General features: G+C 35.0%; 1 protein-coding gene across 1 annotated transcript in view; it reads right to left on the bottom strand.

The window, feature by feature from the left end:
• LOC132144840 (A-kinase anchor protein 9-like) overlaps nt 1-12,500 on the bottom strand; it is an 81,251-nt gene that overhangs the window by 38,900 nt on the left and 29,851 nt on the right. The window contains exons 15-19 of the mRNA XM_059555406.1: nt 10,016-10,147; nt 9,310-9,396; nt 9,023-9,114; nt 8,020-8,156; nt 6,607-6,809 (exon numbers count right to left, since the gene is read on the bottom strand). Of these exons, the coding sequence (XP_059411389.1) occupies nt 6,607-6,809; nt 8,020-8,156; nt 9,023-9,114; nt 9,310-9,396; nt 10,016-10,147 (651 nt within the window). The remainder of the gene's footprint in view (nt 1-6,606; nt 6,810-8,019; nt 8,157-9,022; nt 9,115-9,309; nt 9,397-10,015; nt 10,148-12,500) is intronic.

Raw genomic sequence — 12,500 nt, 5'->3', positions numbered from 1 at the left:
TAAAATCAATCATACCATAAAATCACTTGTCATTAATAACTGTATAATTTAAAAATGTGTGGTTCAGAAAGATTTGTTTTAAGGAAACTAACATTCTTATTCATCTAGGATGCATTAAACTGATCAAAAGTGACAGTAAGGACATTTATAATGTTCCAAAAGATTTCTATTTCTTTTAAATCCTGTTTTTCTGAACTTTCTGTTCATCTGTGAATCCTGAAAACTAGGGATGGGCGTTTTCCGCAAATATCACATTCGAATATTTGAGCTCACAAAAAACGGATATTCGAATATTCGTTTATTTAAATTAAGTTTAATGAGACAGACGTTATTTTTCAGCAACATTTATTGTTTCCGTCATTTTGAACAAGCTTACACACAATAAGCTTGAACATTACACATCGTGTTTTGTAGCTGAAAACCTTTAACAATGCGTGCAAACAAACAAAAGTACAGATTAAAAGCAAAAAAAAAAAAGGTTTACGAAGAAAAAAGAAAAAGTTAAAGAAAAAACTTAAAGCAGCCTGCAGCAATTAGGCTATTGTAGAACGTAGCCTACACTTAACTTTGAAACTTTTAAACTGTCAGCAAATCTTTTTTGCTTTTTTTTCTGTTGTTTTACATGTTCTTGTTAAGAAATACAGGCATGTAAACATGATCGGAGGAAAGTCGGCTCCTTAGTCTGTTAACAATAAGGCCAGCCGCGGAGAAAACGCACTCTCACGGGCACAGACGTTGGCGGGACTCACTTCTCTCATGTTTTCATCGAGAAACCTGAGATGTTTGTGCCGAGGGTCTAGGGCAGACGCGAGAAGAGGAGTTTTCACTGCATTCTCCAAGTTAGCGGTGTTTCGTTGCTTGAGAGATGCCGCAACAATGTTCTTGAATTCGGTCACTTTCTGTGATTCTCCACGGCATATTTGAAGTACGGTAGAAGACTGCAGTTCTTTTAGGGGGCGTTCCCATATCGCGTCTTTTGCATGCTCAAGTTCGTTATTTCCAATGTAGGCGCGCGGTATGCGCGCTCATAATGGAAGCGACGCGGTGTGACGCGGTCCCGTTTTTTCCAAGCGCGTCCGCACCGCATCGACTTAAAAACATCTCAACTTTTCAGAGAGCCGCAAGCAAACCGCGGGTCATGTGACAAGAACTAACCAATCAGCTTCATCCTTTCCCTTAACAACGTTGAAAGCTCAGCCAAGATGAAGGAACAGCTGATCATAGCTGTATATGGATTGCCATTTTGAAATAAATTTAGTAGCAGAGCTACTGAAAGCCATTTTTTTTTTGTGCTGCAAATCCATTTATCCTTTGCTGAAATTTCTGCATCTTCATGGAGAGAGCGCGTCATTGTTGCTTAGCAATGACAGACGCCTCAGGGGCGCTTCTGCCCGAGTGCTTTGGAAAGAAGGAGAACGCGTTCTCCATGCGTTTTTAGGCGCGATATGTGAATGATCCCTTAATCATTCATTAATTATTTTTTGCTTGCATACATCTTCAAATATGCCGTGGAGAATCACAGAAAGTGACCAAATTCGGTTTAATTGAGAACTCTTTTTTTTTTTTTGCGAAATTCGAATATCATTTTTATTTATCGAATAATTAGAGCAGAACGAATATTCGAAAGTTCGACTATCCGTGCACACCCCTACTGAAAACTAAAGTGCATCACAGTTTCCACAGAAATATTGAGCAGCACAACTGTGTTCAACATGGATTATAATCAGAAATGCTTCTTGAGCAGTAAATCATCATATTTTCATGATTTCTGAAGATCATGTGACACAGATTCACACAGAAAAACAGCTATATTACATCATAATAATATTTAACTTTTTTTACTGTATTTTTGATCAAATAAATGCAGTCTTGGTGACTTTTAAAACCCCAAGAGTGTAATCTTGTGTACCGTACGACAGTACTGTTCAGCTTTACAGCGGTCTGAAAATACAGATGAAAAGCACACTATGTCAACAAGCTCTGAGCGTTTGATCCGTCTTCATGTGGTCACACTCTGATGTGAAACCGCTTCAACAAAAGCCAGGATTTCTGTGACATGACACACACACACACAGCTCCAGAGCCTCTTATCTAACTCTACAGCCAGCGAGCGTCTATAAAACCCTTTCCAAAGGTCTGACTCTTACGGTGTATGGCGGCGTGGGCAGGGAGATCTTAGACACCACTTTGAGCAGGTGTCCGCTGTGGCGCTGCTTGACGTGTGAGATCTGCGTCTGCACGACCACAGCGTTCTTCTCATGCAGCAGGTGTGTCAGAGGAAAGGGTCGAGGCAGCGGGATGCGAGACTCCACCTCGTACACATCCATGTCCTGAGTCTCCAGCCAGCCGTCACACAGGACGGCCGAGTCCCAACACGTCCGGTAAGAGTCCATGTCTCCTCTAAACAGCGTCCTGCGAGACGTCTGAGACGCACAGATGAATCAGAGCAAACATCCCTGAGAGTGTGAACACACACACTTCACATGGTCAGGAACAACCAGCTTGAATCCCGAGAGGAAACTCAACTCAAACACACACACACACACACACACACACACTCTCCCGTTCAGTTTCCCTCCCGCTGGAACCTCATTAACTATTCCATGCCTCCGTGGCAACGGTCCTGTGGGAAAATACAGGGCCTCATTAACGAGCGAGAACAGACCATAGAGACTCTCTCTCTCTCTCTCTCTCTCTCTCTCTCTCTCTGTGAGCCGGGGCAAACACTTCCTGGTTTCTGGACATGTGTGGGATACGTCGACTGTAAAGGAGGAGTCCTGAAGCCTGCAGGTGATTTAACACACACACACACACACACACCCTGCCTGAACCTGTCTGACCAGATTCCTGCTCTATAACAGAGAACTGGATGATTTAAGCCTCAATGCATTCAGAATCTCTATTTTCACATTCCTGGCTTTTCAGAATTGTATTTATATTTTGTTCTACTTTTCAACCAAACTGTATCTGAAAAGCAACTTCTCACTAATAATAATAATAATAAATCATGTTAGTACTGCATTTACCCCTTTTCCTATGACCTAAAAAATGTATTAATTCTTTGGAATTTCTATTTAAACATGAACCAGAACAAATAAAACTATTATTTAAACACATATATTCTTTTTTTCAGCATTGATGAGAAATTTGATTTGAAGATATAATTGTGTGAAATTTATGAAAACATTTGATCTGAGCATTATCAGTATTAACCGTACTGGAATGAATGGAATTTGAATTCTTAACTCAAAACAACATGAACTTTACTCTGAGAAGTTTTCAAACTAAATAAGTTTTACTTGGAAAATAAGAAATAAAGTAAGTTTTTGTTTAATGCTGAAATGGCTCATTAATATATGTATATACATAATCACGTTCATTAACATAATTCAGTCCAAAAGTGTGTAACATGGGGAAAGGTGAAATGTGTTTTACAAAACACTAATTTTTATTTTACAAAACACTTTTTGACACTAATATAACTTCACAGATTATTTTATGAAGTATTTTTGACACTAATGGTATTCCATACAAGCCCAGGTTCAAAATGAGCCTGTTTTTAATTGGTTATATCTGTTAAAAAATAATTGTTAAAAAATAAATGAAGTGTATTTTTAGGGTTTTAAAGCATCTGCAAAGTTCTGTTCCCTTCCTAAGAACCATATATTTTTTAGAACTTTGTTTCTATCTTTTTCAAGCCGAAATGGACCTGACTGCATTAAGAGAGTTAAAGACCACCAAGACCATTAATAATCAGGAATGTGCTGCTTTCACTCCATCCGAGTAATTATTTTCTCTTCAAAAGACTCCCTCATAACAACATTATTGATTAACTTCTCCTCCTACTCCCAAACCTGGACATAAATCTTCATTCCTGAGCAAGCCGTTACACGATTAACTCACATTAAGAGCTTGAAACCAGCATCATCACCACAAATCATCCTGCCTGATTAAACCGGTTTCCTCTCAGATCACATCAGATACACATGTCCAGTAGTGCATCAAGAGCTCTTCATCCACTCTTTCAAAGCCTCACTGGGTGTGCACTCGCTCATATTTCACGTCAAACCGGATCTGAGCTGATCTCATCTTCAAATCTGTAGCATCAAATATCAATAGAAGGCAGCCGAAATCAGCAGTCAAGATTTACAGCTGTGGTGAGAAACATGTAAAAAAAGATGAATGAATGAATGAATGAATGAACGGACGAATGAACGAACGAACGAACGATTGAACGAACGACAGAACGAACAAATGAAACAATGAATGAAAAAATTTACGAAAGAATGAAAGGAATGAAGTCAGGTCTCACTTCATTAAAAATCTTTTCACAATAATCACCAAAATGTAAAGAGTGCCAGGGTTTTGCACTGTGACTTTGTTTTATGTTTGTTTCCTGTGTCTAGTTGTTAGTTCACAACCTCTTGTTATCCTAGTTGGTCTAATTGTGCTCACCTGTCCCTCATATATTTTCCTCCCTATTTATAGTGCACCTTACCCTTTTGTGTTTGCTGGTCCGTTGTCATTCTCACCCCGTCTGTGGATGTTCTTGTCTTGCTCCCTGTTTTAGTAATTTGTTTGTTCTTGTCCTTTGCTTTCATTTGTAATATTTATTTAGTTTTCTAGTCTTGATTCTTGGTTTTGTTTGATCATTCTCTTATGTTGGTTAAAATTGGTAATTTCTTATTTTGTTACTTTACTTTTATTAGTTCATTGGTTTATTCTTTGTCTTGGATTTAACTTTTGTTGAGCTTTGTCCTGTCTAGTCTTGTGTTAGAGTTCCTGACCTGTCCCGATGTGTTCTACCAGCCTGGCATCTGGTCTGTCTCCAGAGTCAGTGGTCAACCGGTTTCTCAGCTCTGCTCTATGGTGCCTTGTGTGGCCTTCTCTATCAGCCTGGTCTTGCTGCCCCCTCTGTTGCCCAAGTATTCTGCCAGTTGTTTCCTGAAGCCTTCCCAGTGGCCTTCCCTAGCTGTTCTGTTTATTGTGTCCCTGTTGTGGTATCTGTTGTGCACTTCACTTCCTCTTGTATCAGTCTGTCTTGTCAATAAAACCTTGTTATCTCACTGCAATTGGGTCCTCCTTCCCAGATCCCTGTCAAAGATTTCAACAGCTGTTAAAATTGCTAATCAGAAATGTGATAAATAGAAAATACTAATAATAATAATAATAATATGTAAATAAATAAGTTTATTTTTGAGAGTCCAAGAGCTAAAACAGCTACAATTTTAAAAATAAATAAATATATAAAGGTTTACTCTTGTGAGACCAGCAGAGTTAACAGCTATTTGTAATAATATGTGAAAAACACACACACATACATGCCTACATAATATTATATATATATAAATGACAAAATAAATAAAAATTGACTAATTATTTAATTAGTAAATTAAAGTTTATTTTTGAGAGTCCAACAGGAGTTAAAATGGCTATATTTGTGATGAGAAACATGGAAACAAACAAAAACAAATAAATAAAAGTTTAATTTTGACAAAAAACTAAGTCTGGTTTCACTTTATCATTATTTTTTTTCTAAGAATCGACGGAGAAGTATTATAGATTCCTAGAAGAGTCAAAACCATTGCAGTCCATCAAAATCTTCTTCAGAGAGAACAGCTATATTGATTATCGGAGAGATAACGACTGTTTGTTTGTGTCTGATGATCTGTATCTCCTGCAGGAAGCTCAAATAAACGATTAGCAAAGATCGCTTCACTTTACTGCAGACCATCAACACTGCAGCCACGGAAACCAAAGCATTATGCAAATCAGCCAGTATCTATTGGCAACCGAAGTGAACGGCTCTGCCCCCAGCAGAGATCATGTGACCTGAGAGCATCTGCTGGACTCTGATCTGATCTCACCAACATGTTATTATAGAATTACACAAAAACATATACACCTTAACAGGAAAAGTCAAAAAATAAAAAATATTTAATACATAAATAAATAAAATATATAAATAAAATTAAATGTATAGATAGATTTAATTAAATTAAATGTATACAAAAATAATGAAAATATTACCCACTTCAGAAAAACGAATAAAACTGCCAAAAACACAACAACATTTTAACTACAACTGAAAAAAGTGAGAACAGAAAATACATAAAAAAATATATCTTCTAAAAATTACCAAAAACTAGAAAAAAGAAAAAACCACTGCAATGAGTAGTTATTTTACACTATCATTCAAATATTTGGGGTCACTTCTTTTCACCAAGGCTGCATTTATTTTATCAAAAATACAGTAAAAATAGTGAAATATTATTCTAATGTAAATCATCTGTTTTCTGTGTGAATCTGTGTTAAAGTGTAATTTATTTCTGTGATGCTCCGCTGTATTTTCAGCATCATTCCTCCAGTCTTCAGTGTCACATGATCTTCAGAAATCATGAAAATATGATGATTTACTGTTCGAGAAACATCTCTGATTATTATCAATGTAGAAAACAGTTGTGCTGCACAATATTTCTGCGGAAACTGTGATGCATTTTATTTTTCAGGATTCACAGATGAACAGAAAGTTGATAGAGCAGCATCTATCTGAAGCAGAAGTCTTGACTGACACTACTTAGGTTTAGTTTCTGAGCTCTTGTGTACCTGAGTGCTGGTCTCAGTGATGGTGATGAGCAGCTTCTCCACAGCGCTCTGCAGTCGTGTGCTGATGCTCATCAGAAACTCCTCCCCCTCCGGAGGGAGCTCCGCCCCCTGCAGCTGTAGCTCCGCCCCCTGGATCTTCAGCCACAGCTCCAGCCCTTCGTCTCTCTCAGTCTCTCTGCTGAGGAAACCCTCAGAGGACACGTCTGTGTGCAGGACACAAGAGATGAGCCTTTATAACAACTTTATAACAGCTTTAAAAACTTCACAGGATGAAGCTTTAACCCGGTCGAACACGAGATGTTCTCCAAAATAAGACTGAATGAACTCCAGGTGAATGGATGACATGACAAAGGCTTAAGGAGACATGAATGAGAGCTCAGATGACCTCACACAATGTGCTGTGTGTTACAGGAGCCCATATGAGACACCAGGAAGTGATCCTGAAGATCTCAATTCTGGGTCATCACAGTTATTATATTACACTACGACTAAAGCACTCACTGAAACCATAAAAAAAATAAAAATTGTAAATTATACTTCTATATACGTCTAATGACAAAAACACACAACCAAATTATTATACCTTTAACTAAAATTACAGTAAATAATCATAAATATATGAAGTATATAAAAAAAACTGATTCAAGATAATCAAAAAACACACAACAAAATCACAAAAAATAATAATAAATATTATTAAACAATAAAGAAATATAAAATTAACACCAATTCATATTTATACAAATCATAAGAGTAACTCAATGACACTAAAAACAGAACAAAATTACTAAAATTACAAAAAAATATATATATATTTAATTTTAGTAATTTTTTTGTATATATGTATATATATATATATATATATATATATATATATAAATAATTAAATATGGAATAAGAACCAAATTAAACTATTAATACATATCATAATAGTACCTGAAAACAAAATTAGTCAAACTTACAAAAAACTATATCTTGAAATAAATAAATAAATAAAATGTAAAATCAAAACAACAATAAAAATAATAATAGTATCTCAATGACACTTAAAACACAAAATTACTTAAACTTTAACTAAATATAAAAAAAAATAATAACTACTATTTAGACATAAATAATAAAATAAAGACCTTATCAAAATAACAATAAAAATCATAATACCACCTCAGTGAAGCTAAATGACACTAATATCACACAACAGAATGACTACTAACTAACTAAATTGAATTAATAAATAAAATATAAAATTAAATCAATAAAATCTATAATGGTATGTGTGTGTTCCTGAAACAAGCCTGGCATCAGTGAACACACCACACACAGGTCACATGACCTCAGGACACACACACTAAACCACTGCCACAGGATCTGATGCAGCTTCACAGTGTGTGTGTGTGTGTGTGTGTGTCTGACCTGTGTCCTGAGCCTCGCTGGACGCCTCCAGGATCCTCTGCACATGACGGCCGATGGTCTCCTCCACCGCAGCGGTGGTCTTCAGCACCTCGAGCAGAGCCTGACGCAGACGAGTGTTCACCAGACGCAGAGCATCCCTGAGAGAGCGAGAGAGAGAGAGAAACACTGACTCACTCAGAGAATAAACAACACTAGTAAATCATTAAACAATTACTATTCAAATTAAGATAAATAAACAAAAAAATTACAATTACACCATAAAATGTCAAATTAAAATAACATTAAAATAAAATTGGCTAAAAATGTATTAAATAAAAATGTAAATATAAAATATATTGTAAAATAAAAAATAAAATAAAAAATACTAAAAATGTATTAAATTAGAAAAATGTAAATTAAGTACAAAATAAGCAGTAAACAAACATTTTACAATAAAAACAAATTAAAATTAAACTTACAAAAAAAATTTTTAATAACACTTACTAAATCTTATTAAATCATAAAAATGTTACATTTAAATAAATAAATGTTTTTAAATTAAAAACTAATACAAATAAATCTTCACTAAAATAAACAAAGAATTAAATTGTAAAAACAGTTATAGGCCTAGTAAAGCTTAAAGCATAATTAAAGTCAATAATTTTAGAAAAAATGACAGTAGCAAAGTATTATTACATCATAAAACATAAAATTAAAATAATCTTAATGTAAAAATAAAAAAATACTAAAAATGTATTAAATCAGAAAAAATATATAAATAAGCAGAAAATAAGTAGTAAATTAATATTTTTAAAAGAAAAAGAAAAAAAATGTAATCATAAAAATATAAATGAATAGTAAAAAAAACAAAAAACATTAAATCATAAAATTTCTAATTTAATAATAATACAAAAAAAAGTCAAACTAGAAACACTAAAGTCAATCGTAAATCTCTCTCTCTGTGAGTTGTGATGTTTGGTTGGAGCCCAATGAAATCCTCCGTTAATAATGAGCAGTAATTCACCTCTCTGTGATGACCTCATCAGACGAGAGCTCAGGCTCCAGTGTCACAGATCTTCCCTGACCTCTGACCTCCTCCTCCTCCTCCTCTCGCGTCTGGAGTTCATGAACAGGCAGAGAAGAAGCCGGTCATTTGATCACGGTCAAACACAACACAACACCGGAGCAGCTTCTAGAGCCACAAACACACACATCTACATACTCATTCATGATTGTGTATTTATTAACATCTATATATTTATCTATTTAACAACAGATCTCTTGAAAGCGAAAGGAGGAGTGAAAGTGTACCTGCTCAGTCTGTGTGCTGCAGCTTTGCATGCTGGGAAGCAGGTGTTCATCTCTCTGTCTCTTGGTCTGCTGCAGCTCCAGCTCCGTCTGCATCAAACACACACACAGATGTACAGTCAGCACCTAAAGCACTGAAGACTTTCATTTCTGATAGTGGAAGAAAGGCTGAAAATCTGTCTAAAATCATATTAACAGCTTTACATTTCAAGCTCCAGGTCAATCCTGACGGATAAAGCCTGGCTCTTTATTCCGTCAGGACATATTTCACTGGACAGAAGTTAAATATGCTAGGAGCTTGGATTGATGCTGGCGTGAAAAAAAAAAAAAAAAATATATATATATATATATATATATATATATATATACACACATTGGTTTGTGAACTGAAGAAAAGCTAAAAATTATTAAAAAGAAATTTAAATTTAAGTAGATAAATATCATAAAATATAATAAATATAATAAAATATATTTATAATAAAATATATTTGAAAATTAAAATTATCTAAAGAAAAACATGAATCAAAAATAAACTCATAAGTAAAAAAATATATATATATATTTTTTAAAATTAAGCCAAATCAAAATAGAACTTAGTACAAATAATTAACCATAAGAATATAAAACTAAAACAAATAATTTAAGAGCCCAGGATGACTTTGGTAACAGGTGTGTGAAGAGTGAGACAGGAACAGGAAGCAGCACACACCTGCAGGAGCTGCTGGGTGAGAGTGTGTATCTGAGCCGTCAGGAGTGTGTTCTGCTCCAGCTGAAGTGTGTGTGACGCTCTGAGAGCCTCCTCCTCCTCCTCCTCCTGTGGTCTGTGTTCAGTGATGAAGGGCTGCTCTTCTTCAGGAGACTGTGGAGTCAGCAGACAGCTGTTCATCTCAATCATCAGAGCTGACAGGAGCGATGAATAATACTCTAATACTGAGAAAATCAGCTTTAAAGTTGTCCAAATTAATTCTTAGCAATGCATATTACTAATCAAACATGAAGTTTTGATATATTTGCGATAGGAGATGTACAAAATATCTTCATGGAACATGATCTTTACTTAATATCCTAATGATTTTTGACATAAAAGAGAAATCAATATTTGTGACTCATACAATGTATTGTTGTCTATTTCTACAAATACACCTGTGCTACTGATGATTGGGTCACATTATACATTCATTTTCATTTTTATATTAATGTCAGAATAGAGTAGAGTAGAGTAGAATAGAGTAGAATAGTGTAGAGAGTAGAATAGAGTAGAATGGAGTAGAATGGAGTAGAATAGAGTAGAATAGAGTAGAATAGAACAGAGTAGAATAGAGTAGAATAGAACAGAGTAGAGTATAGTAGAGTACAGTAGAGTAGAATAGACGACTAGAATAGAACAGAGTAGAGTAGAGTAGAATAGAGTAGAGTAGACTAGAATAGAACAGAGTAGAGTAGAATAGACTAGACTAGAATAGAACAGAGTAGAGTAGAGTAGAATAGACTAGACTAGACTAGAATAGAACAGAGTAGAGTAGAGTAGAGTAGAGTAGAGTAGAATAGACTAGACTAGAATAGAACAGAGTAGAGTAGAGTAGAGTAGAGTAGAATAGACTAGACTAGAATAGAACAGAGTAGAGTAGAGTAGAATAGACTAGACTAGAATAGAACAGAGTAGAGTAGAGTAGAATAGAACAGAGTAGAGTAGAGTAGAGTAGACTAGAATAGAACAGAGTAGAGTAGAGTAGAATAGACTAGACTAGAATAGAACAGAGTAGAGTAGAATAGACTAGAATAGAACAGAGTAGAGTAGAGTAGAGTAGAATAGACTAGAATAGAACAGAGTAGAGTAGAGTAGAGTAGAGTAGAATAGACTAGACTAGAATAGAACAGAGTAGAGTAGAGTAGAGTAGAGTAGACTAGAATAGAACAGAGTAGAGTAGAGTAGACTAGAACAGAGTAGAGTAGAGTAGAATAGAATAGAACAGAGTAGAGTAGAGTAGAATAGAACAGAACAGAGTAGAGTAGAGTAGAGTAGAGTAGAATAGACTAGAATAGAATAGAACAGAGTAGAGTAGAATAGAATAGAACAGAGTAGAGTAGAATAGACTAGAATAGAACAGAGTAGAGTAGAGTAGAATAGACTAGTATAGAAAAGAGTAGAGTAGAGTAGAGTAGAATAGAATAGAATAGACTAGACTAGAATAGAACAGAGTAGAGTAGAGTAGAATAGAACAGAGTAGAGTAGACTAGAATAGAACAGAGTAGACTAGAATAGAACAGAGTAGAGTAGAATAGAATAGAACAGAGTAGAGTAGAGTAGAATAGACTAGAATAGAACAGAGTAGAGTAGAGTAGAATAGACTAGTATAGAAAAGAGTAGAGTAGAGTAGAATAGACTAGACTAGACTAGACTAGAATAGAATAGAATAGAACAGAGTAGAGTAGAATAGAGTAGAGTAGAATAGAACAGAGTAGAGTAGAATAGAATAGAACAGAGTAGAGTAGAATAGACTAGAATAGAACAGAGTAGAGTAGAATAGACTAGTATAGAAAAGAGTAGAGTAGAGTAGAATAGACTAGAATAGAACAGAGTAGAGTAGAGTAGAGTAGAACAGAGTAGAGTAGACTAGAATAGAATAGAACAGAGTAGAGTAGAGTAGAATAGAACAGAGTAGAGTAGAATAGACTAGAATAGAACAGAGTAGAGTAGAGTAGACTAGAATAGAACAGAGTAGAGTAGAGTAGAATAGACTAGTATAGAAAAGAGTAGAGTAGAGTAGAATAGACTAGACTAGACTAGAATAGAACAGAGTAGAGTAGAATAGAGTAGAGTAGAATAGAACAGAACAGAGTAGAGTAGAATAGAATAGAACAGAGTAGAGTAGAATAGACTAGAATAGAACAGAGTAGAGTAGAATAGACTAGTATAGAAAAGAGTAGAGTAGAGTAGAATAGACTAGAATAGAACAGAGTAGAGTAGAGTAGAGTAGAATAGAACAGAGTAGAGTAGACTAGAATAGAATAGAACAGAGTAGAGTAGAGTAGAATAGAACAGAGTAGAGTAGAATAGACTAGAATAGAACAGAGTAGAGTAGAATAGAACAGAGTAGAATAGAATAGAATAGAATAGAATAGAATAGAACAGAGTAGAGTAAAGTAGAGTAGAGTAGAATAGAACAGAGTAGAGTAGAGTAGAGTAGAGTAGG

Source organism: Carassius carassius, chromosome 8 (genome assembly GCF_963082965.1).
Source record: "Carassius carassius chromosome 8, fCarCar2.1, whole genome shotgun sequence".
In the NCBI taxonomy this organism is placed as follows: Eukaryota; Metazoa; Chordata; class Actinopteri; order Cypriniformes; family Cyprinidae; genus Carassius; species Carassius carassius.
The sequence above is the reverse complement of the archived record's forward strand: the minus strand, read 5'-3'. Positions and strand labels throughout refer to the sequence as shown.